At 47.5% G+C, this 27,541-nt stretch overlaps 3 protein-coding genes across 6 annotated transcripts in view; 1 reads left to right on the top strand and 2 right to left on the bottom strand.

Annotated features, from left to right (window-relative positions):
• LOC132473629 (arginyl-tRNA--protein transferase 1) overlaps nt 1-16,026 on the bottom strand; it is a 56,597-nt gene extending 40,571 nt beyond the window's left edge. Inside the window, 8 exon segments of the mRNA XM_060073835.1 lie at nt 2,464-2,592; nt 4,044-4,172; nt 7,488-7,723; nt 11,905-12,129; nt 12,707-12,810; nt 13,009-13,071; nt 13,196-13,259; nt 15,835-16,026. Coding sequence (XP_059929818.1) covers nt 2,464-2,592; nt 4,044-4,172; nt 7,488-7,723; nt 11,905-12,129; nt 12,707-12,810; nt 13,009-13,071; nt 13,196-13,259; nt 15,835-15,934 — 1,050 coding nt within the window. The 5' untranslated portion in view covers nt 15,935-16,026.
• Nucleotides 16,027-16,703: 677 nt separating this feature from the next.
• LOC132473540 (gamma-crystallin S-1-like) lies at nt 16,704-18,832 on the top strand. Its single transcript, XM_060073719.1, has 3 exons — nt 16,704-16,858; nt 17,453-17,695; nt 17,962-18,832. Exons 1-3 carry the CDS (start codon nt 16,847-16,849, stop codon nt 18,244-18,246), a joined length of 540 nt encoding a protein of 179 aa, XP_059929702.1. The 5' UTR covers nt 16,704-16,846; the 3' UTR covers nt 18,247-18,832.
• A 1-nt stretch (nt 18,833) lies between these two features.
• Nucleotides 18,834-27,458, bottom strand: LOC132473538 (delta-1-pyrroline-5-carboxylate synthase-like). Of its 4 annotated transcripts, none has more exons than XM_060073715.1 (18): nt 27,278-27,458; nt 26,560-26,654; nt 26,176-26,321; nt 25,622-25,771; nt 25,287-25,391; nt 24,947-25,105; nt 24,617-24,707; nt 24,142-24,266; nt 23,638-23,782; nt 22,959-23,032; nt 22,641-22,740; nt 21,845-22,065; nt 21,334-21,471; nt 20,929-21,124; nt 20,546-20,667; nt 20,146-20,332; nt 19,954-20,049; nt 18,834-19,548 (listed from the first exon to the last, which is right to left on the bottom strand). In XM_060073715.1, the coding sequence occupies exons 2-18, from the start codon at nt 26,639-26,641 to the stop codon at nt 19,367-19,369; spliced, it is 2,319 nt and encodes a 772-aa protein (XP_059929698.1). In that variant the 5' UTR covers nt 26,642-26,654; nt 27,278-27,458; the 3' UTR covers nt 18,834-19,366. The 4 variants fall into 4 exon arrangements, with proteins under 4 accessions (XP_059929698.1, XP_059929697.1, XP_059929699.1 ...); XM_060073714.1 differs by having other exon boundaries at nt 25,616-25,771; nt 27,278-27,428; XM_060073716.1 differs by having other exon boundaries at nt 24,953-25,105; nt 25,616-25,771; nt 27,278-27,428.
• Nucleotides 27,459-27,541: the final 83 nt, after the last annotated feature.

The raw sequence follows: 27,541 nt of genomic DNA, 5'->3' as shown, positions 1-27,541 counted from the left end.
AGCGGGGCGTTTCAAACGGGTGACGCTAGGCTAGCGCGATGCTAGGCTAGTGCGATGCTACTTTCAGTGAGCAGAGGGCCAACTGCGTCTGTGGAGGCGCTACCGAGGGGATCGCAGGCCTTGCGCAGTGGCTCGTGTGTCTGTCAGAGCAGGCTTAAGACTCGGCCCCTGGGGAAGATAGAGTTACCCTCCTGGATACTTAACCCCGACACGTGTGCACGCACGCACGCACAAAGTACATGTACACACACACAACTAAACACAGTACACATGCAATACACGCACACATACTAGACACGCACACACTACACATGCAATACACGCACACAAAGTACACAGGGAATACACACACGCACACTTCTGCTTTCCCGTCTGGCTGCATTTCAACAACTCTTGACTTTTAATAATCCACCAGAGCTCTCAGGACCCCCTAAAAAAACCCAACTGCTTCACTCAAACCCTGACGCCAGTACAGCGTGTCTAGGGAGCACCGCTGTAGTATCTCGTCCAGTCGTTTCCATGCACTGCTTCCAGTCTGAGTGAATAATCAGGACTGGAGACACAAGTCTTCTACACGTTAGTCATCAGCGCATTCAGCAGGAGAATCTCTTGTCCTTCTCCAAGTCGATATAAGAAAAGGGAACTGTCATCACCAGGAGGCAACATGTTTGCGTTTGGTTTTACATCGAATTAGTTTTGGTTTAGCCATCCGATTCCAACATCTTTTGCTAGAGGCCATTTTGTTTCAAGTGAATATTAAATCTCTCTTGCACACACACACACGCACAGGCAGACATTAATAGAGCTAGTATTACGGCACCAGGAAAGTATCTACCCCAAACAAGTCAATTTCACATTTCTGGGTTATTTATTAATTTGCCCCAAGGATTTACAAGCTGGAACCTTCAATAATTTGTGTGTGTGAGTTATTGGTGCTCGTGGAGGGGGTTAGGGGGGGTATTTTTCCAGCTCTTTAGGGACAAAAGGCCCTCTCAGGTAGGGGAGAACCTCCAGAGGGACTGCATCCCGACTAGACCGCCGCTTCCTCCCCTCTTTCCACCAAAGAATTCCTTGCATTTATCCCGCCTCCTCGTAAAGGCACCCTAGCATTAATATCAGAGTGTGACTCACACAATACAAACTTTCCCTCCCCCTTTTCCCAAAGCACACTTAATTTTACTGCAGCCTGACATTAATGGAGAGGGGAAGATGGCAGCACCCTCCTCTTCCTCATGCAGGGCTGGGGTTCTTCCTCTCGGTGCAGACTGTTCAACCACACAACACGCTTTTCACCAGTTAAAACTTTGAACAAGTTATGGTTAAAAATTACATAAGGAACACTTTAATAACATGCAGTGGCTTTATACCTTTTGGTTGTCTACAGTGGAGTCTGCGCATTTACATTTACCAGAAGCCTACATTCATCAGAATAAGAAGATTTGTCAGCCTATTGCTCCACTATACATTTAACACAATACCACACCCAGTGACATGTTTAGTATAATTCTCTAAATTATGATAAGAAATATTTCTTCAATATTTGATATGCTGTATATGTAAGCAACCCCTCTAGGTAAAAACACAGCATATGGTCATCGTCGTCAGATCGAGCAGCGCTCTGCTGTGCTGTGGCAGCAGGGATTAACCGCCGTTGATGGGGAGGCATATCCTGCAGTCTGCCCCGCAATTTCCTGTAACTGTAACTACCAGCGTAGTTGGTGAAAACGCCTCGAAAAACATTCCATCGCCCTCCGTCAACACTGTGGCGTGGTCAAGTAAGGCTGGGGTTTAACCTACGGCAGCATGAGCCCGAGACCAACTCACCCAGGGTCTGATTCTGCAACATCATATGCGTGAGAACACGGTGGAACGAGCTCCCTGCCGACGTCAGGACGTTAGGCTTCCGTAAGAGACTCCAGACTCACTAATTCAGAGCTCATATGGCCTCTGTATAGTCTCCCCCTTTACTCTCCTAAAAACACCCCACTTAGACAATTGTACGTTCTGGCACTAAAAAAATAGTACATAGCATCGTGTAGCGTCTTATCCTAGCTATCTTTGTTATGTACTGGGAATGGGTTAACCTAGTGATTGTTAGTGCTTGACACTTTTGTCTATGAACATCATTACTGTACCGGCAGTGATATATTGTCTGCTAAATGCCCTAAATGTAAACGTAAAACGAGGCTGACTTATACACCCAAACGCAGTTAAGCTATTACTTCCGGCATGCACCAACAAAGCCATCAATGAAGCAATACCATGGTGGCCGGTGACGAGTGTGGCTCAACAGTGGACGCAGTCAAAGTGGACGCGGAGAGTGACGCGGGACAGTGCAACGTTCTGCCATGCAACCGCCTAGAACGGATCAGACATGCAACACCCCTGGTGCAGTTCTTAGGTAGGGGGTGGTGGAGGTGGTGGTTGTGGGGTTCGGAGTGGGAATCATAAGCATCACAGTACCTCGCTCTCATCACACTCGCTGGCGGCGTCGCCGTGCACCGCCGCCTGGTAGCGGGCGTACAGCGCCGCGGACTGCTCAAAGGTCGCCGCGAACGTGGGGTCGTCAAAGCTGACCGCCACTAGCCTCACCTTCAAGTAGCATGGGGGGGGGGGGTTGTAGGGGGTTGTGTTAGGTCAACGAGGAGAGAGGCATTGTGGTTCAAGAGGCACACAGATGGAATGGAAGAGCAGGTGGAAGGGAGGAGGGGAGAATAAGGACTTAAGAGGAACAGTGTGAGGTGGGATAGGATGGGGAGGGGGGGGTTGATGATAGATAGATGGGGTTTGGACACAGTAACGTATCGTGCAGTGAAGGGGTCACCACCGAGGCCTGGGGTTCATGCAGTACAGCAGTGGTACGTGTTAGGCCCAGGCCGGTGGGCTCAGGCAGATGTTGCACAGAATCGTGTCAGGGCGTTTATGTTCTTGTTCTGCCTTTGAAGAGGAGGCTAGTGCGCTGCCCAGCCACTACCAGGGAGAAGCAACCCGCCAACGTTAACGAGAAGTCAGGCTCCAGAGTCTGGACGCGGTGTGAACGAGGTCTGCAGGAATGGAGAAATACGTACAGGAGGTACGTGTGTAGTCCGACCAAATACGTACTCACGAAAAAGGTTTTCAATCGGGCGAAACAGATTGTCCCAAAGACATTTGAAAAGTACCGGCTGTAATTGTGTTGCTGCGAAAATGAGATTGAGATGCCAGTTCGCTTGGGCTGGGGTAATTCAGGGACAGGCCAGGGTACGGAAGGGGTACACGGAGGGGGGTCTGGCTGGGGGAAGGGGGGGGGAGTGAATGAGCTGAACCACCACCTCCCTCCCTCCCTCGCAAGCAAAAGAAAACAGCTCAATACTAACGAGCGAGCCAGGCTACTGAGGCTACACGGACACCTGTAGAAACACTGCTCTCACCCAACGGCTTATGGAAACATTTTACTCCATTCATTTTCTTCAAGTATTAATTCTCTCTGAGCCTCTTTTTATGTTGACCCTCTCTCTCACACACACACACTCCCCACCACACACCATTCATTTCTTATCCAACATCTTGGTGTGCACTCTCCTTCACCCAATCTCACACTTTCTTTAATACCACTCTCTTTGATTCCCTTTTTCTTCAATTGAATTAAATGCACGGCCTACGTTTCTCAAAGATTCTACCCGGAGAAAATGGGTTTTATAAATTGAACGGTCTCGGCTACAATTAAAATAACAGATGACTCACTTCTGTTCACACCTGTACTTTTTGAACTTTTATGGCATCTTTGGTAAACTTTTAAAACTAAAGTATAGTGCCCAGTGGACGTTTTTGAATATCATCCAACATTCTGTTATGTTTTATGTTACCCAAAAGGAATGATATTCAAAAACGTCCACTGGTGACTATGATTATTTTTTTTAAACACATGAAGAATCGCCAATAGTTGGCAGGACCAAACAATGGCCCCCCGCACACCCCCTGGACCCCTGGTCTCAGAGCTCCAGCCTGCTTCTCCCTCCGAGCAGGTTGACCTCCACACCCCACCACGCCGTCCCCCCGCTGACCTGGCTCTCGGAGGGCTTTTCAGGAGGGTCCTTGTGAATGGCCATCTGGTAGAGTTTGTACACCTGGTAGGAGGCGTTGAAAGAGGCTTTGAACTGTGGGCAAGGGGGGCTGGAGCGCACTAGCCTCACCTTCAACACAAGAACGAGAGGCCCGCCGGACAAAGGGTTAACATGGAGGAGCTGGGAGGGACCACAGCCCCTTTGTGTGAGTGTGTGTGAGAGCGAGAGCGAGAGCGAGAGCGGAGAGAGGAGAGAGGAGAGACATAAGTGAGGAGAACAAAAAGAGAGGCCAAATTATCACAAATCAAAGAGAAAAGAGCGAGCGAGAAAGAGAGAGAGAGGGATATAAAGTGAGAGGACGAGACAGTAATCGTGCTGAAAATGGACAAAAACACAACCTTTTTCAAGTCCTGCCAAAGAAAACTCATAAGTTATTTTGGCTGCAACATGTGTGCACCCAGAAGTCTATGGACCATTACCAGTCAAATAAAACTGCTTTGGAGTCCTAGTTTGGAGATTTCTTGAGCCATTAAAAACTGCAACTTCTGTGAGATAACCCCACGCCTAATCCTCTTTCAGAGAAGTCTTTCCCACCGTCGAAGGAGGACCACTCCCACCACAGCTGTGACTTGATGGGGGAAGACTAATGATGCAGAGCAAGGGTGTGTTTGTGTCCGTTTCCATGGCAAGACATTCGCGCAGACAGGTGTCTGACAGGAGCAACAGGAAAACAAGAAACTTTTGACAACTTACACACAACAAAAGAATATTCTTGAGTCATGCTAGATTAAGACTTGACTCATACATTATTGCTACTTATCATTACAAACAACACATTAAGGTAGACAAGTACTGGGCGCATACATGGTTGTCATACATGGAAGGAAGCCATACATTGATTAATAAAAATTTCTGGCATCAATCACAATCATTCAAGCAAGCAGTAACAAAAACTTGGATTTTCCCTCTGAGGAAATGGAGCATGAATCTGTCCTGATGGGGAGAGTCGCAGCCCGGTAGTGGATGGTTTTGTGGTTGAATAAGAAAAGGGATGCGATCCTCCCCAAACTGTGACTGTGTCGCAGTTGGGGAGGATCGCATCCCTTCACCGGATGGGTTGTGGATGAACTAGCAGTGTGTCGCTATAACATCACCATAAGTTCACCCTCACCCGTTCACCCTCTCAACATCGTCTGGCTCCGTTTCGATTAACCGCTCTCTGCGTTAGACGCTTGTGTTGGCACGCCGGCCGGCACCATGTGAATCCTCGGACTCCGAGATTCCGCCGAGGGACGGGAATTTGGGGAGAGGAGGGATTGAGCCCGGGGTTTGTTTGAGTTGGATCTCGGCTGAGCTCTCATAGCACGGCTTGGCACCCCATCCGTTGCTCAAACAAAGAGATCACAGAACGTTACGTGAGAGGATAAACCCTCAAGTCAAGACATTTTATTTGTTCGGGCTCAAACCTCCAGCTATCCAGTGATCGGACGAAATTACTTGCTCCGGCCGATACCGCGAACGTAGCCGGTGTGGCTAAAACGCACCGCGCGGAATATTCTTGTGATCCAACACCAATGGGCTGAAGTTGGACTACTTCAAGAATGTTGAAGAAACGCCATGTAATACAAGTGGCTTTGGTTGGGATTTAATTAAAAATGAAGGATTTTGGCCTTCTAAGGCCTCATCCTAGAGGCACCACTCGTAATCAAAACAATCCCTCAACTCTCCAGTAAGGCCCGCAAAACAAAGAGCAGGCTCCACGTCTAAAGTGGATGGATAAATAAATATAGTGGTCCGGTTTGACAGCCAAACCATAGCATGTGAACACCAGGAGGCCTAATGGGGCCGTGATATGAAGAAACTGCAAGTCTAGCAGGAGAGTTCACTCACAGTGGACAGCGGCTCAGTCCCTTTGAAATACAGGACCATACTGCCCCCTGCTGGTGGCTGGCAAAACAACATATATATATATATCGTTGAAGGGAGGCCAATGGAGTAGGTGGTCAATCCCAAAATGACTTTCTCCGTTATGAACACGCATGAAATTGTATGTGTGTTAGTTAATGAAAATAACATTAAATATTATTTAATATTTGAATAACGGCAAAGGGTTAGCCAACATTTGACGAGGGAAGGTGCTCAACATATATTATTAATTAAACGCTAATATACCGGCACTAAGGCCGGAACCGCCGTTCCCGTAGAACGGCAAAGACCAGAGAGGTCCTGGTAATAGGTATAAGTGTTCTTCTCATCTGTATCCTCTCGACCTTTCCCTCCAGGCCCTCGTGTCCGTCTGAACGATGCCCTCGTGTCCGTCTGAACGATGCCCTCGTGTCCGTCTGAACGATGCCCTCCAGTTCAGGACGCAGACTCGACGCTCTCGCAGAGTGTCCTGCCGCGGTCAACATCTGTGTTTCTGTTTACCATGAAAAGGAGCCGGACTGATTTTAATTGCTCGGGTGTGAACGGCCCTCTTCGTTTAAAACAAGTGCCGTCGGAACCTCTTGGCTCGTTAGAAACCAGGCCTGAGGGGGCGGGGGGCGTCGCTGATCTGTTTACCATCACTTAAGAAAACATCCTCGTTCGGGGTTGAAGAGCAGGAAGCCTATCTATACGCGTGCACGCCGTTAAAGTGCATACTTGGTCGAAACCGACGCCTTCGTCCAATTAGCTGCCCTGGATGCTTTGCGAGGTTCAACTCCGTTCGGGGATGGGGTAAGCTCCTGCGCCCCAAGCTCACTCAAGCAGATTGAACAACGGCGGGGCCTGACAGCAACTAATCCCATCGGGACGAGGCGCCTGTGAAGGGGTCCGGGACCGCCGGAGCTCCCCTGAGACCAGAACGAGCGGGACCGTTGCAACATCAGCAAATCTTCAGACGCGTCGCTGACCTGCCTCGGGATGATGTCACTCTGCCAACATCGGCGGCTTCGGAAGCTCTCAACAGCTGGATGAATTCCCCCCCCTCCCCCTACCAGCGGACCTCACATCCAGCTCGCTCCCTCTGACACCCTCCACCCCCCACTGTTCCTGCATCCAAGGCTTCTTCTCCACATCCTCAGAGCCTTCTATGGCGGCCAGTGCGGTCTGATGTGATCAGGAGGGTAACCTGAGCCGGCATGTGTGTGTGTGTGTGTGTGCGTGTGGTGTGCGTGTGTGGTGTGCGTGTGTGGTGTGGCTGTTTTTGGGCCCACTTCCTGTTCGGGCTGCGATTCTCCCCAAAAACATAAACACATGGTGAAGCCCCTTGGACCGGGAGGCTCTATTAAAAAGGCAAAAGCAATATCTCGTGCTGGAATGTTCCATGCAGAAGAAACCATAACTAAAAGCCAATTCAAGCCTGATTAAAAGCCCCTCCTGACACCAACACACACACACATGCGTAGGAAAACCCCCAAAGCGGTACGACGTGTTGTTACTGTCGTTCGCACTTCCTCTCACCTCAAGGCGATGGAGGGCGGTGTCGGGTAGCGACTCGTGAATGAACGCCTCCAGGGGTTTGGGCTGGGGGGCGTGGCCGGGCGGGGCCTGGGTGGGGGTGGGGGTGGTGGGGGTGGCGGGCGAGGCGCCAGAGTCGCCCCCCACGGCCCGTTTGATCTGCTCCTTCTGCAGGCGGCGCTCCTTCCGGAGGTCCTTGGCCTTCCGGCAGGGCGGCCGGGCTGGGTCCGCCCCCTTCCCTGTGGCAGAGAAAGGGTTCTGTTATTTATGCAATAGTGAGTCAACAGTATGCATTGTTATTCCCATGCCCTAGGGGGCACCCTACCTCACCTGTTAGGTAGGGAACTCGTAACATTGTTCTGGTGCTGGTCAATCAGAGTTCAAATGGATATCAACGTCTCAACCTACGTTCTGGTGTCACTCCGTTACTAACAAGTTAACCTTAAATTATAAAAAAAACAACATAATAGGTTCCAAAGAACGTGAGGGACGCAGAGCTTCACATAAGGAGTACATTGTGAGTACATCAGTTGGGCGTGGAGCCGGGGCCTGCTCCAACCTGCTCCGGAGCAGAGTCAAAATGAACAAAAGAGATGCAGAGGGAAAAAAACGAAAATAAAAAGAAAGGAAAGATCACAGACAGAGCCTACGGATGAAATACATACGATGTGGGATTCGGTGTAATGACCGGGTTATTGCCTAGAGGAAGAGCACTTTTCCCCGCTGTGGTCCTGTAATAACGGCCTCACCACAGAGGCAGTCCCACATTTGGGAATGATTTTGCAGGTGCGAGAGTTTCAAATGGGCTTGGCCTGCCCTAGAGGAGGAGGACAACACACACACACACACACACACACACACACACACACACACACACACACACACACACACACACACACACACACACACACACACACACACACACACACACACACACACACACACACACACACACACACACACACACACAATAGGGCTAACAAGGGAAAGGATTTACACCAGGGAAATTGGTGATAAGCAGGTACAGGTCAGGAAAAAAAACACAACTTCTGCTCAGCACACATACAGACAGACAGAATGAACTCATACTCGACTGAAAATCTAAAACTTAAGTCTGATATTCAGCCAAAACGACTCAGAGAAAAAGGTTGTTCCGGGGGCATGTTTGAAATGCATTCACGATGTGCAGAGAAACACATGTCGGGCCCGTTCATTACAGCCGTCCCCTGCACCCCATCCTCCTCTCACTGCTGGACTCCTGCCAAGCCCTCCAGCGGCCCGGGCATCCCAAGTCAACAGTTTACACTCCCACATCCTGTTTAGAGCAATAAGGAAACGACAACCATTTCCTGTTCCACTCCACCGCCAGACACCCCTATCAACTCGGTTTGTCAATGAAAGACCCACCAGCCCCGCATCACAGATGATGTCAAGACTGTGAAAGGGGGGGGGGGGGGGGGGGAGGCGTTTAACATAATGCGTCTCAAATGTAGGCACCTCCGTTGATCCTGCTATTTACAGTCTGGAGGGACATCATTAGCCACAGCTTCTAACACTCATGCAGAAATATCCAGCCGGCTAATAGTGGATTAGACATACCATGGGCAAATTGTTCAAGTCTGTCTTGTAGGTTTTCAGTAATATGCAATATTATGTTGAAAAAAATATATATATATACGGTATATGGAATAATCGTGGGCAGAAGGCTAGTTATAATGGCAGTCCTTACGATAAAATCCCTTGAATGTGAAGCATTTACTGGTAAGCTGTTATCTCACTATCTACGCAAGCTTCCCGTGTTGGTCTGTAATGGGGAGCGACCGGTCAGGACAAGGGGGCCGATGTAAACTACATCCTCCATCCCCCCCGTGGTACAGGAACCAGAACCAATATCTGGATACTGTTCACGACACTGTTTGACTGGTCCACACGCACACTCGCCCTTATACAGTGACCTCCTCAAACGGCTCAACACACACACACACACACACACACACACACACACACACACACACACACACACACACACACACACACACACACACACACACACACACACTAGCCTCTCGTCTCCCGCGCACGCACGTACTGGAGGAGAGAGAGTTCAGCTCTCTTATAGATACAGTCTGACGGATCGCTTCTGGTGCGAGACGGATGCTCCCTTTCCAGCAGTTAACACTCTATAAAAAACAACTGCACCCGCCCCACCGCGGCACCCATACCTCCTTCTACTTTCCTTCCCCAGCCACACACAGAGGCAGGTTTTGAAGACACAAAGCTAATTGTCGAAGGAGAGGAGAGAGGAGAGAGGAGGCTGCTCTGTTATCACTGGGTAGGTAAAGCCACCCTGACACTCGGAGCTGGCAGGATGGTTTTATGGCACGTCAAAATCTCCCCTGGAGAAGTGCCTGGCAGGTGACGCTCTGCCTCCCCTTCCGCCAGCTCTAAACAAACACTGCAGACAAGCAGATCCAGAAGACAGACTTATATGGTAATTGCCCGTTAAAGTGCCAAGAAAAGACCAGGGGTAGTATTTACACCAGGATGGGGCTAAATGTTTATAGTCCTGCACTATAAACCTGCGTAGATTGGTTAAGCATCACCAGCACAGTGATATACAAAGATTTGTATTAAAATAATGGCAAACACCATTGTCCAGTACAACAAGAATAATTTTAGGATAAAAATAGAGATGACATCACCAGTCACCAAAATCACAACCTCCAACGTGAAAGGGAAAAATAAAGACAAATAATCTAATCGCACTGTACAAATAACATATACAGTCAAAGGGGGAAAAGGCCTGCCCTATATTCCAAATGTATTATCCTGCTGTTCCTGGTTCGTAACTCATTCACAGGAACCTGTGTCAAAACACAATATATACACACTTGCGCATAGACTTTCCAAAACATATTAATCACAGGTTATCTTCCCTGCAGTGGCCCCCTGTTGGAGAACGGGAGACTTGAGGCACGTTTCCGCTGTGCGTTTCCATCCATCTGTAAAAAGCAAGACAGCACTGGAACCTGCCAACGACCGTAAATCGCTGAGGTCATAAAAGCCAGGGGGGGCGCATCATCCAGGTGTTTTGTGTTGGGGGTGGGAGGGGCTCGATGGTGGTAGGGATGAAGGAGGTGTGTTGGGGGGGGGGGGGGGTGTTGGCGTAAGTACACTCAATGTCTGCTTCCTCCCCAGCTCTCTGATGAGGGGGGGGCTGTTTTTCTAGGGATTCCGAGAAAGAGAGTGAGAGCAATTGATAGTCAAAAGGGAGGAGGGAGGGTCAGAGAGAGAGAGTGAGACAGAGCAAGAGAGAGTCCGACGGTGAGAGTCAGACTGATTAAGTCGAGAGAGACAAAGAGTCAGAGATGGAGAGGCAGACAGAGAAAGAGACAGAGAGAGTGAGCGTGAGCACAGCCCTCAATGTTGCACTTAGGCTACACAGCACCATTACCCAAGGTGTCCATAAGAATCAACCCATCTGAGACACTCCCTCTGTGAGCGTTTGTTTACGTCTAGGTCTGGAACCACCACCTCTCTAACAGTAGTTTGCCAGGCCTTTCCCCTTCAATCTCCCTCCCTGTCTGAATGATGAATGGGGAAGAGGAGAGGCACCTTTGGACGGCTGAGAGCGTCAGAGAAATGAAATGTGAGCAGTGGGGAGATGTGCCACGTCTAAGCGTTTATTATCAGTTTGCTGGGAGTGTTATTCATTCATTACCCCCTTTGTTACTGGGAGCTGTCAGAGCGCATCCTGCCCCGCAGAGAAGGGAGGAAGTCTTGACGGAGAGTTAGATAACTGGATTGATTAATGGAACAGTCGAGGGAACTCCAGAGTTATTCACACAGCGCTTCAAATTAGAGACTATTACAAGGGGAGCACTGCCCTCTTCTGGTAGGCTGAGGTACTACAGCCACGTATGGTCCCACGGATTGCAGTGAAATGCCAATACAACTCAATATAACGATACAGTCGCCTGGTTAAGTGCTAATACAGTAAGATTATGAATGGTCAGAACCAACAGCCTATTAGGACATGTTAGGTATGGTCACTAATGGGAGTATAACCAAATGAGGATCCTGATGTGGCAAGTAGAAGTGTAGAAAGTTATTGTATCATGCGACCAGGAAAGTTTGAGGAGGACTTTCTATGTAAAACAAAACAAACAAATAAAATCCAAAGAAAAAAAAGCTTGAAACTCTTGCAAAAACTTCCCAGAGATTTAACCAATGATGACGTCTCTGCTCCTCTTTTGTTTCACATTTACATTTAGCAGACATTAGCAAGCATTTAGCTATGGAAAAGTACACAAACATATTAGAACAGAGTTTTAGTTTAACAAACAGTATGGACAACAGGCTTAGGCTTAAGCTGAAGTTGATTTCAGATCATATCCATAGGTCATAGATGTTATCTTACCTGGTTTGTGAGTTGAACTTGGCAGTCCAGCGTCTTGGACAGTCGGAGGACCGTCTTGGACAGTTGGCGGGCCGTCTTGTCCGGATTTCTCCGGGGCCGCTGGTGCACTTGCCACCAGCCCCTCTGGCTGAGGTTCTGGGACGGCTGCAACCTCCACCTGGGTGGGGCAGGCCTTGGCGGTCCTCTTCAGGCCCGCTTCCTCACAGACGGAGTCCATTGGCTCTTCTAACACAGGACACAACAGACAACAGCCCTTTAATGTCCTGTACCCGAGGTTTTACATTGCGGTGTCAAACGGTGAAACCCCAATATATAAGTATGGTAAAACTATATATTAACCATTGTTGGCATGCATATTAGTAGAATATTGGCTCTTTATTAGTCATTATGAAGCACTTATTAATGCCTTATTCTACATTTCCATTTTCTACAACTAATATGCTGTTAATATGCTAGTTTCCCTCAATAACATACTAATTACTGCTTATTGATAGTAAGGAAGTTGTTGCACATGAATAGGGCTAACCCTAACCTGAGTATTTGTCGAATATAGTTATGCAGAATAAGGCATTAATAAGTGCTTTAAATGACTACTAAAAAGCCAATATGCTACTTGTATGCATGCCAATAAGCAACTACCCAACGGTTCATATGTGTACCTTAATATAAAGTGTTAGCGTAAATGATGATAATAAATCTACAACTACAAATGAAAACGTTTAACCAAAGACCCGATTAACGAAGCATAACTCAATAGGAGCTGGCGTAGATGAAGCCCTTGTTGGCTGAAGACCAGACTCACCATCTGGGCCTCCGGCCGGGAGCTCCCCTTTGGACAGGAACTTGCTCATCTTCTTCAGGGTCTTCTTGTGGGATTTGGCAGGCTGGAAGTTCAACGCGTGGCATCTTGGCAGCCGCACAGAGGGGAGAGGAGTATGTTTTTATACCACTTTCCTTACCAAAGTAATCTGACCTAAGTCCAGCATTAATATCAGTGTATGTCTACAGCTTTTACGTCTTCCTTAATATACGATAGTAATAACTATTATTATTATTGTTTATAATTTTGCCAGGGCACAAAGTGTATAAATAAACAATGTTTACCTGATGGTGTATTGTGGACAGCACGTCTTCTTCATTGTTGGCTTGTAGACGTACTTCCCACTTCTGTTAAATGAGGGAATAGGTTTGCATCATTCATGAGGCATGTTTCATTATCAAAGAACAAAGATTGTGTGGCAACAGAACAGGCCGAGTCAGTGAGTCAATGAGAGAGAGTGTATGTTCTTGCCTTCTCCATCCTCGGTCTATGAGGTCCTGGTAATCTCGCACAGTCATGGTGTGGGACCACATCCCTGTACGATGCAGAAGCAGTACATCATGATTTAATATCAGATTCAGACAGTTAGCCATCCACTCAGGACCCAGTGAAGCGATGACTAGCTGTCAAAAGGGGTCATTGTGTTTTTATAAAGATTTTAGTGAAGAACATCAGAGAAAAACCAAACATTGCTTCATCTTAAACAGAAAAAAAGAACTATGATAAAGCAAACAGCTCATACTTCACTGAACCACTCCTAAATAAACAATCGTTTGATATCAAAACCGCCATTTAGAAATCGGTACAAAGAGGAGCCATGTTGATTGACTGGTGAGAGAGTCTGAACTCACATCCTGGGACCGTCCCACTGGGACATGGGAGGTTTCCCACCAAGCATCAAGACTTTATGGAAAACACAGACCCTGGGGATCATGTGCCCCAAACAGCTCAGTGATACAACACATGACCCCTCCAGATGTCATGCATGCATTCACACTGTATGCATCAGCTCCCATCCGGACAAATCCCACTCCGAACCATCTTTTATTAGTGTCTATTGTTTTATTATCAGAATGCATTATGGGATTATTTTAATGCACGTAAGAAAGGAACTTTCCCTCGAGGTTAAAAAACAGTTCATAGCACAACTTGGAATAAGGAAGGCAGTGATGATGTCTATTATCCATCAAAAATAGCATTAGTTAACAATGCTCAAGTTGCGAAGGACAGCTGCGGCTATTTGAATTATCGGTCATTAGAAATTCAAATCATAAAAGCATTGCTATGCATCACCGATGGTGACATCATCCGTACTTCCACAGCGAAATGCAGTGAGGCTGTCTCACTGAAGTTTTTAATACCAAAATAAGCAGTTTGCGACCAGCCAACTGGTTCCTTCAGTCAGATACAGCAAAAGGAGCTCCCTTATCCTATGTCCCAGACAACTCCTCCTCCGGACTGCACCAGGAAGTGGCTGATCCCTGCTAGTCTCAAATCCTACTCCAGCGTGTTAAACAAGATACACACAGAACAACAGCAATGCCTGCTGTCCTGTTACACTGCTTTTAATAGATCGGTAAAATAGCTCTGCCAGGAAAGGCTGCCATTTAGAGAAAGGCAACTCTGCTTTTAATAGAGCATTGTTGGAGAGAACTGATCAGATGTGTCGATACTTCAGTTACCGGGGACTATGTGATTAAACCCTGATATTCCCTTTTTGGTTCAACAATGATAACTATAAACACATGACTAATATATTTAAATAGGGTGGTTTGTGAACTTAATAAAGTCATCTTAAATGCATGTTATCAATGAAGTACTACATCTTGGAAATGTATGTGTCCAAATCATACTCAACACACGCCTACTATGTTAATTAGGCTAATCAGTACATTTACTGAAAATAAATGTCACAGTAGGTGGACTGGCTGCACTTATGTTCGTACTGTTTGGGGAGCTACCTCCACATTACCACACTGGATTGTGTTGCCGCCAGGATTATTCCATTATATCAGTTTGAGTCATTCATAAAGATAATCAATAAGATGTATTTTATTTAGTAAAATGTGTACACCATTGAAATCAAAGGTTAACTAAACAAAAAAGTGGTATGGTAACAGTCTGATTAGATTACATAGCCTTATGTTTCCCCTCTCAGGCCTAACATTTTTTTTTGTTTGGTTCCGGTTTCCGACCGTTTGGTTCCGGTTTTTTTTTTTTATGCAAACTATAATCACGTTTTGGTACAGCACCTCTTCATTCTGTACAAGGATGAGCGAATTTTCTCGTTTTTAAATGAAAACAACCTACCTATCATTCGCTGCCGCTGGAAAAAATAAAATAAAAAAATAAAATAAATTCCCTACCTACCCATGACCTCAACTGACAACCAACAGGAACCAAACATTTTATTTTTTTAGGCCTCAGCAGTAAAATGATACATTTATCTGGAAAAAATCTGCTCCCCTATTCTACCTTCAGAGGTAACCCAAGACTTGCACTGACAGCACAGCACTTACAGGTCAATGCAGAGCGTCAGCTGCAGCATAGTCACCCCAAACCCTGACTGCAGGACAGTTTCCATACGGTGAGCAAGGCAGTAGGGGAACAGTTTGATTTGGTGTTTACACTTTAACTTAGAATGTGTGCATACAATAATGACTTTCAATACACCGACCTAACAAACTCCAAAAAACCGACACGTCACCGATAAAATCCTACTCCTTTGGCTAAGTGCAAGGATATAACCAATATATACAGCCCTTACTCACAACAATGTCACCATGTTAGACCTAACTTCAACTTCAGCCTCTTAAAATAATACTAAATACTAGCATTACAAGTTAAATAATACTAGTTATTTACTTATATACCTACATTATGCTTTAATGAAATGCCTAAATAATACAAGTGTAACCATTGCAAGATCAGCTGAATCGATTCAGCTACGACATTCAATTGGTTGACTAAAATACAGTACAGCACAACAAGTCAGCTCTGCAGCTTCCGCAGCATTGCTGCTCAATAACCTAGCTCCGGTGGCTAGTAGCATTAGCATTAGCATACCGTGAGAACCGAAACTAACGCGCGTTGTTCAGATTGTCACTCACCGTGGGAGAAGTTGCCCTTCTCGTTTTTACAATAGCCACAGCGGTAGCCATCGTCCCCCCCGAAATACTCCACTATAGTGTACGAAAGACCCTCCGCCATCCTGTTAGACAGCTCAGGATTTGACAGCTGCTGCTAGTAGCTAGCCGGTGTCTGCTCTGGGAGTTTGTGTGTGTGTTGGGGGGGCACTGCTTTATGGGCGTGGCTTGATCTTGCGCCTTCCGGTTGTGTATCTGTATTTATTTATATACAAAGAAACGTGTCGATTTATAAGACAATTTAGTAGAAGTAACATTGCATTAATAATGGTGGTTTATTCATATATCCGTATCATATAAATACTTAAACACGGATAAAAAATATATACATGTAGGCTCTGTTGTATATCAACCTTTTACGTTACAGTTTTCAGTAGACTACTACTCAAGGTGTCCATTTGTTTGAGTCAGTTCACCATATGAACCACTGACTGCAGGATGCAATTCAATTGTATCTAATAAAAAACAAGGTGTGATTTAGAGGTCAACAACACTAGTTGCACAAGGGTAGCATTGTCCTGTCAGCTATTACTGAACCGCATTCCAGTCACATGTGTACCCAACAAACACATGCATCATTCCGTCCAGAATCACCCAACTCTTTATCAGCGTGCTGGGCTCTGTGATGCTCCATACTTGAACATTTTCAACAACAAAACTAACATAATGACGATCCTCTCATCATTTGGGTCCACACATCATCGTCTTCAGCCAGGTGCTCCTGTCCTCGCCCCTTTTCGTTCTCCTCAGAAGAACAAACAGGGGTCGCGGCTTGGCTTGTTGTGGTTCTGTCTCAATTTGAATGACAATGGAGTATATGGAGGTATGAGGTCGACGTGTGCTCAAAGTCATGGGGCAGATTTGTGCTGACACCATGGCTTGCTTTATTCCAATGACAAAGCTCTGTGCCTTTTATTCAAACACATAAAAGGCAGTAGAGAGCAGGCTCAGGCCGGTCCTACCCACCACTGGTGCCATGATGGGAAAGGTAAGCACGCCCTGTGGCGACCCGCATTCCTGCAGCAGCCTGTAAAATAACCTGTCTCCCAGTAAACATTATAGGGCTACTACTTTTACTATGTAAAAGTAGGAGTTACTAAGCTTTTATCCAAAGTGACAACATGCAAGCCTTTAAACAGCAGGTAAGAGTTCAGGCACCTTGCTCAGGGATTACTACAGGTGGGCAGGTGCAGATCGGGGGTTCATCGCAGCGCCTTTCTCCTTGTAGCGGAGCCACTGAACCATGGGGAGGCAGTAGCTCCGTGTCGAGGTGTCCCTGAGCAAGGCACCTCACCCTAACTGCTCACTGACTGAAGGTTGCTAGTTCGATCCACGGCTCCTCCTAGCTGAGTGTCGAGGTGTCCCTGAGCAGGAATCCTCACCCAGACCGCTCCTGATGAGCTGGCTGTTGCTTTGCGTGGGTGTCTAAATGCGTGAATAAATAGTTGTAAAACGCATTGGATAAAAGCTTCAGCAAAATCCCCTAAATGTACACAACCAGTAGCATGTGTGTGGGGAGCAGCGGGGTTACCAGTGCAGGATCAGTGACACAATGGTCTGCTTCTCACCCTCACGTCTTCAGGTCATCTTCTACGAGGGAAGGAACTTCGAGGGCCGTCACTATGAGTGCAACGTCGACTGTGCCGACATGCACTCGCACATCTCCCATTGCAACTCCATCCGCGTCGACACGGGCTGCTGGATGGCCTACGAGAAGCCCAACTACTCGGGCTACCAGTACATTCTGACCAAGGGCAAGTACACCGACCACCACCGCTGGTCCGGCTTCAACGACCTGATCCGCTCCTGTCGCATGATTCCTGCAGTGAGTAGAGCTACCCCCTGGCCTTCCCTAGGGAGATAGGCGTAGATAAACAAAGATATTGATGAGGGCTTCCCGATGTTTCTAAAGCTAACCCATTATTTTGTGTGTGTGTGTGTGTGTGTGTGTGTGTGTGTGTGTGTGTGTGTGTGTGTGTGTGTGTGTGTTGCATCTATGTGCGTGCGTGTGTGTGTGTGTGTGTGTGTGTGTGTGTGTGTGTGTGTGTTGCATCTATGTGCGTGTGTGTGTGTGTGTGTGTGCGTGCACAGTACAACGGCAACTACAAGCTGAAGATCTTCGAGAGGACTGACTTCGGGGGCAAGATGACAGAGTTGAGCGACGACTGCCCGAACCTGCAGGACCGCTTCCACCTGAGGGACGTGTCCTCCTGCAACGTGGTGGAGGGCTACTGGATCCTCCACGAGCATCCCAACTACAGGGGCCGCCAGTACTACTTGCGACCCGGGGAGTACAACAAGCACGGCGACTGGGGCAGCATGAGCTCCACCATCGGCTCAGTGCGGCGCATCACAGAGGTGAAGCAGGCCTACTAGGGAGTGGATGCTCTCTGACGATGGGCGGGGGGGTAGTGAGGAGAGCAGTGACACTGGAAGGAGGATGCAGTGGGACATTTATATTATTTACATCGCGCCACAGAGTCGGTATCAGGGAATAAATCATTCGACCTGTGGAGAAAGAAGGAAAAACAATGGCTAGGCAAAGGTGTTCTTTGTCACTGGCAGCAGTTATGTGGAAGAATAAGAACGGAGTACATTTGGCAAACGTGCATCAATTACTTAAAAAATCAAATGAATACGCAGATTCCAAGTAAATTAACACAATTGGTAGTTTTATCTCAAGAAATTACTTGTGAAGTATCTAAATAAGCTAAATAATCTGCTTAAATGTTTTTTACTTTCTTTTCAAGGCATGACTATGAACATCAAGAAAGTACCTTTGTGTTCCTGTAAATGTAGCAATCTTAAGTGAAAACTATGAAACCTGTACAAGTTTGTTAAAATGCAAAAACTCAGTTATCTTAAATTAAGTGTATTATAACCTAGATTACTTCCTTTGAAAACTAGGGCTATAAGCAGCATTATTCATGATTCTGATCAATAAACAGACAAAGTGAACTAACCAACTGTACAGTATTTATTCAAAACAAAACGCACACAGAGGGTAACAGAAGCCAGGAGGAAGACATACAAAAATGGCTCAGCAAATAGAAAATAATTTATAGAATCAAAACGACTGGTTTCTACCATCAATAGAAATTAAACTTGCACCAGAAATCCTCACGACACCTCATGTCGCTCGCATGACCGAGCGATAACTACTGAGTTGGTATCGTTGCATCCTAAGTAGGTGATTGTCACCCAAAAGATATTGTCCATTTATTGAAGATATTTTCTTTTATCAGCTTCTTGCTGTTTCCCGTGATTTGTTCAAGTTATATCATACCTATAAAAAGCAATCGTACAAAATTTAGTTGAAGATACCTAAAAAGTGTTTTTGTAAAACCGGCATTTACCAGTTTGGAAATTGAACAGTAACAACTCATGGGAACAGCTGGGGCATAATAACACTCATGATGGCTCACCCAAACCAACATCTTCACGTATTTCTCACGGCACGTGTGATTAAAGCAAGTGGCTTTGGATATCGGGGGGCTTAGCTCAGGATCCTTTGGGAAACGGGGATGTTCTCGTGGAGGTACTTCATGCTGCCTTGCTCCGAGAAGTCCGCCACCGTGTGGCCCTCGCCTCGTAGCACCCACTTGGTGGTCAGGAGCCCCTCCAGCCCCACGGGGCCCCTGGCGTGGATCCGTGCCGTGCTGATGCCCACCTCGGCTCCTGCAACGTCCACACATCACATCCCGGTCAGATGCTTACATTAATGAAATACAAACCAACCTGGGACACCTTGGTCCGACAGGCCGGGATCTCTGAAGAAGCAGGCGATTTAAACACCATAGAATGGAATCGGCGGCAGTAGCTCAGGAGATGGGGCGGGTTGCCCCGACTCCTCCTAGTGTCGAGGTGTCCCTGAGCGAGACGCCTCACCCTGACTGCTCCTGACGAGCTGGCTATCGTCTTACATGGATGACGTCTCCGGCGGTGTGTGAATGTGTGCATGAATGGGTGAATGTAAGGCAGTATTGTAAAAGCGTTTTAAGTGGCCACTGATTAGGAAAGCGCTATATAGATGCAGTCCATTCAATGGTAGTGGAGACATTGGAGGTAACATGGGGTACCTACCTAGGCCAAAGCGGTATCCGTCAGCAAAGCGCGTGCTGGCGTTCCAGAAGACGCAGGCGCTGTCCAGCTGCTGGAGGAACTGCTCAGCGGTCTCCTCTGTTCAGAAACAGCCAGAAACCGTCATACCGACAACAAGGCTTCAAACGGCAGAGAAAGAAAGGCTTTGCACGGACAACGATGCAGGCTGCGTACCGTTCTCGGTGACGATGACGTCCGTGTGAGAGCTGCCGTACTTGTGGATGTGGTCCAGGGCGTCCTGCATGCTGTCCACCACCTCGATGCAGCACTCCAGATCTCCGTACTCGGTGCGCAGGGACTTCACCTCCGACGGGCTGAAGGTCAGGTAGGACGCGAACTTGGGTCCTGCGTGAATCTTCACCTGTAGGAACGCAGGGGACACGTGGGCTGATACTAGGACCTTTACAACCCATTACGATCTATAATCATATACTTCCTTTCAGGACCCATGAAGACCTCAATTATGATCAACTAAGTACACCACATCCTACTAGAAAACACCACCCCACAACACGTAATGTATCACTTTACAGTAAACCTTCATCATTGTCGCTAGGTGCAGGTTCAATCTCACCTCTTCAGCTCTCAACATGTCAATGATCTGGTCAAACGTCGGGGTCCTCAACAGATCTCGGTGGATCAGGAGAGTCTCCATGGCGTTGCAGGCAGACGGGTAGTCGCATTTGGAATCTTTAACTGTCATTACACAGAAACATTCAAATAAGTTAACATTACAAATAACATGTTACACAACCTCTAAACTCGTGTTTAGAGGTTGGAACACTCGTTATCTTGTTCCAAAGCTTAATGTTTGAATGATGACGTTACAATTCAGCGGTCACACCAACGTTTTTCCACAGCCAACCCCTGCTCAACTTACAAGTCAACCCACTGGACCTCCTGAGCTAAGCTGACCGCTACGTCCACCAAGTCCTGCATCAATACAGAGTCACTCACTGATGTCGATGGCCTTGTCGATGCTGGCCTCAGAGTCGATGTAGACGTGGCAGATGCCCTCGCTGTGGCCCAGCACTGGGATGCCCTTGGCGGCGTGCTGGATATTCCTGACCAGCTCCGACGAGCCGCGGGGGATGATCAGGTCGATCAGCTTGTTCAGCCGGCAGAGGTCCTCCACATCCTCACGCGTGCTCACCTGCAAGGCATCACAGACATAAAGACAGCCCCGTAAACTGTACTGGAGAAACAATAGACAGACTTTGACATTTGTATCATCAACATTGAGTAGTTTGAGAATTTAGAGACGAAGACACATGGGCGACGATGCAGTGATAAGTACAGTGGTGTTTGATCTCAGAGCTGTGCACATGTCCACTATGGAGTTCCTTGCTCTCCGAGTCTTACCAGTTGAATGGCGTCCTGGATGCCGTGAATGGACAGAGCTTCCTGGGTGAGCTGGTGGAGGATCTTATTGGTGTGGGCCGCCTCTTTCCCTCCCTTCAGCAGCAAGGCATTCCCACTGGCGATCGCAAGGGCGGACACCTGTGGTCCAAAACCAAATATCAGGGGCGGCATGTGGCTCAGGAGGTAGAGCGGGTTGGCTGGTCACCGGAAGGTTGCTGGTCTGATCCCTGGCTCCTCCTCCGTGTCGAGGTGTCCCTGAGCGAGACACCAGACCCTGACTGCTCCTGACGAACGTCTGCCGCCTTGCATGGCTAACACCGCATTCTGTGTGTGAATGTGTGAATGCGTGCATGAGTGGTGGGGTGAATGCAATATTGTAAAGCTCTTTGAGCAGTCACTGGTTAGAAAAGCGCCTCAAATAAATCCAGTTTATTTGACCATTTATCAGTGTCTCTCAGGGTCACTCCCATCCATCACTCCACTGGAGGCAGAGCCGCGGGGTTAAACGGACCTGGGGGAGACAGTCGGGACGGGACTCGAAGATGACCAGCAGCACCCCGATGGGGACGGTGACCTGCTCCAGCTCCAGGTTGTTGGCCACGCGCGTCCGCCGCAGCACCCGGCCCACGCTGTCCCGCGACGATACCGCGATCTGCCGCAGCCCGATGGCCAGGCTGTTGAGCTTGGAGGTGGACAGGCTCAGGCGGTTCAGCAGCTGCAGAGAGAGGCTGCCTGCGGGAGGGGGGGAGGGGGGGGGGGGGGGGGGGGGGGAGAGAACGGCTCAATCATGTGCAGCTCATGGCTCCCCGGTGGCTCCCCCGGGTAGAGCGCACCATTAAGGCTCAGTCCCGATCGCAGCGACCCGGGTTCGATTCCTGCCCGTGGACCTTTGCTGCATGCCCTCTATCTCCCATAAAAATTGCAAAATATAAATATCATGGGCTGGTCCATCAGGTTGTAAGTAACAAGCTAGCTAACGACTTCCCATCGTTTAGAATCCTGAATAAATAACTATGCTTTATTTTTACGTAGAGCAGCCAAGATCAGATTCAGGCAGTTCTTGGATTTTTAAAAATATTATGCAGTAATTTCAGATCATATAATTAAACATAACTAGTTTTTTATTTATATAGCTACTCTGCACTGTACTTTGTTTTTTAACTATTGCAACTATGAAGACTTGCTCCACTGTTGTTAGCTGATTGTCCTCAGCCTCACCTGAAGCTGACTGGCACAGACACAGACAAGCTCAATGACTTCATGTAGATCTCCATAAAGTCAGTGTTATTTCTCCTCGGCAGCAGTACCTGAGGCCCGGGCCAAGTCCATATCTCTCTTGTTGGCGCTGAGAATGTCCTCCTTCTTCTCTGTGAGCAGCTCAGCCAGACGAAAGATGATTTCTCCCCTCTGGAAGTGAACGAATAACCACCAAATCAAGCAGGGTCGATCACAGGGTCAAAGACAATTCTAAAGTTAAAGGGAAGCTCCTTTTACAAAAGCATTTAGATTGCGGTTACACGATTTGACGGTCAGGACGCTAGACTGATACATGGCGTTAAGAACATCAACACTACTGAACTCACACATCCTTTAGCCTAGCTTTAGCTTTAGCCTAGCAAGCTCACCTCCTCGGGCAGCAGAGAGGCCAGGACCCTGCCTCCGCTCCGGGCCATCTCCGCCTGCTGCTCCACGGTGGGGCCTAGAGCCGTCAGAAGAGACACAGGGAACAAAAAACACATGACCAACACGTCCATCTCAAGGATGCTTGAAGAACATAAGTCAACACGTGAACATTTGTGAACTTTCGCAGACATCCCGTTTCCCATAATATGGTGCATTTTACGTTTGATAGTGCAAACACGTCTCCCGTGAAATGATCGTCGTAAAGTCAATGTACCGATCAAAATATTTTTTCCCAATATTAAATAAAGTAAATGGTAAATGGACTGCATATATATAGTGCTTTTCTAACCAGTGGCCACTCCAAGCACTTTACAATATTGCCTAAGATTCACCCATTCATACAAACATTCACACGACGGCGAAGTCAGCCACGCAAGGTGACAGCCAGCTCGAGCAGCAGTCAGGATGAGGCGTCTCGCTCAGGGACATCTCGACACTTAGCTAGGAGGAGCCGGGGATCGAACTTGCAACCTTACGGTTATCAGTCAACCTGCTCTACCTCCTGAGCTGCAGGCCACCCAAAGGAAATACGTACTACAAGCTGCGTTTGAACCCTGAAGACCTGGGTGCCAAACCCAACGGCCAGCCCCTCGATCGCCCCGGGACGGGTCAGTCACTCACCTGCGGGTTTCACCTCGGAGAAGAAGGTGCCCACTTTCTTCCCGTCCACGATGTCCGTGATGACGTGGCCCGTCACTTTGGGGTGAGTGCCGTTGGCGATGACCACCGACGTGCCGCCTTGCAGGGCCCACAGGGCAGCTTTCACCTGGCGGGACAATAGGGTTAACACTGTATCCTAGAGTTCAACTAGACTCTGCACAGACCCTCCACCTCTCTTACGCACTTATTGTATGTTGTACATCCTGGCACTCAAAAATAGTACTTAGCATTGTGTAACATCTTATCCTAGCTATCTTTGTTGTGTACGGGGAATGGGTTAACCTAGTGATTGTTAGTGCTTGGATTTTGGTTCTATGAACATAGAAGGATATTTACAATGTTAACTTATTGTATATGTAACTTTTGATAAAAAGCGTATGCTGAATGTAATGGAATAGTATCCACTGCGATCACATGCATCAAGCACGCTGGATCACAGGTTCCATGTGAGTCTCCACTACCAACCTTTGCCTCCATTCCGCCCATGCCGACCCTGGACTTGGAGCCGTATGTGATGGACTGCTGGTCTCCAGGGTAGAAGATGTCAATGAGCTTTGCGTTATCCGTTCCCGGGGGGCTATCGTACAACCCTATGGAAAGGAGAGTGAGAGGGGAGTTTCATTTATGTTTTACATTTAGGGCATTTAGCAGACAATTTTATCCAAAGCGACTTACAAAGTTCATTTGTCAGTAGAAATAGAAACAACAATATATCGCTTACGGTACAGTAAGGATGTGTTTGTTAGTGCCAAGCAATTGTTAGTGCCAAACACTAACAATTGCTAATGGTTAACCCATTTCCTGTATACAATACATTATATTGATTTATTTTGACATCCATTCAGTATGGGGTCACATCAGTTCGTACACTTGTTGCGATGCTGAACCCGACCTAAAGTCTTGGCCCAACGCTTGTCAAGTGAGATCAGAATGCGTGTACCTTCAACGTCAGACAGAGCGATCAGGAGGTCGGCTTTCATCTCCACAGCAAGCCGGGCAGCCAGGCTGTCGTTGTCCTTGATGCTTATGACCTGACGTAAACCCAAAGATCGGTTTAGACAGAATCATCACTTAAACTTGACACATCCAAGTCATGCATCTCAGCCATACAACCTATAAAATATGACAGCAAAGGGTGCATCAAAGTCCAAAACGGTTAGGGAACCACGGACACAATTGACTGCAGTCACCAAGCCCTTAAAAGTTTAAACAAACGTCAGTAAGAAAGCGGATTATGCCACGCCTTTCATTCCCAGCATGCAGTACCCACATTTACCCCCTGCAGGTCACTGTTGGGCACCGGGGGCGGGATCACGGCGTCGTTGGTGTTGATGATGGGGACGATGTTCATCCGCAGCAGCTCGTGCAGCGTGCTGCTGAGGTTACGCCGCTTCTGCTCATCATGGAAGTCCAGGTTGGTCACCAGGATCTACCAGAAGAGGACGTGTGGGACTGAAGCCTCGTAGTGTAGGCTGGCAGTTTTGAATATGAATGAATGAAGAAACTAATAAATGAACAAACGAAACAAACAATTTATTTTTTCTATTGAACGAAGGAAGGAAGGAAAGGATATATATATATAGATATTTTCCACTGGTTTAGGGTGGTACCTGTGCAGTGCAGGTACTGTACTGGGTGAACATGGCCTCATACAGAGCCATCAGGCCGCTCTGTCCAGCAGCAGCACAGGCACGCGCCTCCAAGACCGGGATGGCCTGGAACACAAAACATTCAGGGATGAATTATCCATTATTCACAAGACTTGTTCATACACGCACAAAAAAAAGAAAGTAAAGACCCGACAAGAACGATACCAATGCTGGGACTCGGTTAAGTGTCGTACATTTAGAGTGAACCATGACACGTGTTAGAACGAGGTCAAACAGCAGGCGACCGGGGGCGTTCCGAAGCCGACCCTTGGTGTCAGTGTGGTGCAGACCTTCACCATTTCCTTCAGCTGATTGTGTCCGGTGTGCAGGGCCTGTCTGACGCTCTGGGACAGCAGGATCTCGTGACGCAGACGCTGCTTGCCGAACGCCACGGCTCCGCTGGTGACGATCATCATCTCCCTCCCCTGGTTCTGCAGCACGGCGACCTGATGGGGACGCAGCAGTGACACACTCCTTCAGAAACCAAGCCTCCATCTCATTGGTCATTTTCTCATATCCCACCTTTTTACGATTGCTTTCATCACACAACCTCCTTCCCTTCTCTCCCCTTTCTCCTCATTTTTTTTACTTTTACTAATATACGTTTTATTAAATTATTTTATTTTGTGTTCACTCTGTAAAGCGTCTTTGAGTATTTAGAAAAGCGCTATACAAATCGGATGTATAATTATTATTATGGTGGTCACAGATCCAATTCTTCCCTTTATCTGGCGTTGGTGGTTCAGAGATCCACTCCATCTTTTAGGTGTTCCTTAAAATAATATCGTCCTCATTTCTGAATAGAAATCTCTTTCAGTATCTGCGTTAATGTCGGCCATGTCCTCATCACCTGTTCCACGATAGACGCCAGTCTTCCCAGGGCCAGTCCTCCCTCATCGCCACGCGTCACCACAGCGCTGCCCAGCTTCACCACGATGCGCCTGGCCTGCCTGAACTCACTCCTGTGGACCAGGGCCCTTCCATGGCTGTGAGGGACTGGAGTAAACAGTGAAAACATAAAGTTATGCACATGAAATGACAAAAACATATACCGATATACTGTCAGTACAGTAAGGATGTTCATAGAAAGAAGTGCCTTGCACAAACAATTGTAAGTTCCGGGGGGGGGAACTCTAAACAAGTGAGACCCTCGTTCAGAATAAGCGACGATAGATAAATAATTAAGAGGATCTGGGTTCTTGTGTCTGGATTGAAGTTTTGCCTTCATGCTTACACTTGGTTTGAGAGTATCCTCTGACAGTGGACTGCCAGCTCCTGGATGGCAGCCGGGAGCACAAGGCGAGCCTTGGAAACATGGGGACCTTCAAACTAAAAACAAACAAAGTTACTCCAGACGTTAGAAATACATCACGTCACCCATGAGTTTGACGTCAGGCAGACAACACAGACATATCATACACGTATTATACAGAGCAAAAACGATGAGATTTTGCATTGAGGAACCATAAACAAAGCGCTTTGGAAGTCATCAAGTCATCAACAATCATCAAGTTCATCACCAAGTGAGGGACACATGTTCTCTCCACAATGAATGACCACGGAGCACACAGGGCGGACCTGTCTAGAATATGGCCAGACATTAATGAACACACACACACACACACACACACACACACACACACACACACACACACACACACACACACACACACACACACACACACACACACACACACACACACACACACACACACACACACACACACACACACACACACACACACACACACACGCACTTTTTGCGCATGTTATTATCTCATTCTTCTAGGAAAATGATGGCCCCAAAAACTGACGTTTCACAAGCTGTCAGACATCCAAGCTAAACCGGCAGGCTAGTCGGTTAGCTTGAATACACAAACATACTTTCTAAGCGATTCCCTGTGTCTAGCCACGAATGCATTTGAAATATAAATATAAATAGCATCTCCCACCTGGCGATATGAGATGAAAGCCTCTCTTCTCGACGTTGACAGACCGGACCTTTGAGATAGCGGACACGTTGTTGTCGGACCGCTCTGCCACATACACAAGAGACAACGTGTTGCCTTTAAGTACGAGCCATTCACCAACGGGGTTTACGCAGAGGCGCAGACGTAACGTAAGGACTCTGGAGCGCTATCCACAGAATGCTTCGAGCGTGTGTTTGGTGAGGCGTGGAGTAGACTTCAGCAAACAGATTAGAAATTATGAATCAT

This window comes from Gadus macrocephalus, chromosome 15 (genome assembly GCF_031168955.1).
Source record: "Gadus macrocephalus chromosome 15, ASM3116895v1".
NCBI classification, from domain to species: Eukaryota; Metazoa; Chordata; class Actinopteri; order Gadiformes; family Gadidae; genus Gadus; species Gadus macrocephalus.
The sequence above is the reverse complement of the archived record's forward strand: the minus strand, read 5'-3'. Positions and strand labels throughout refer to the sequence as shown.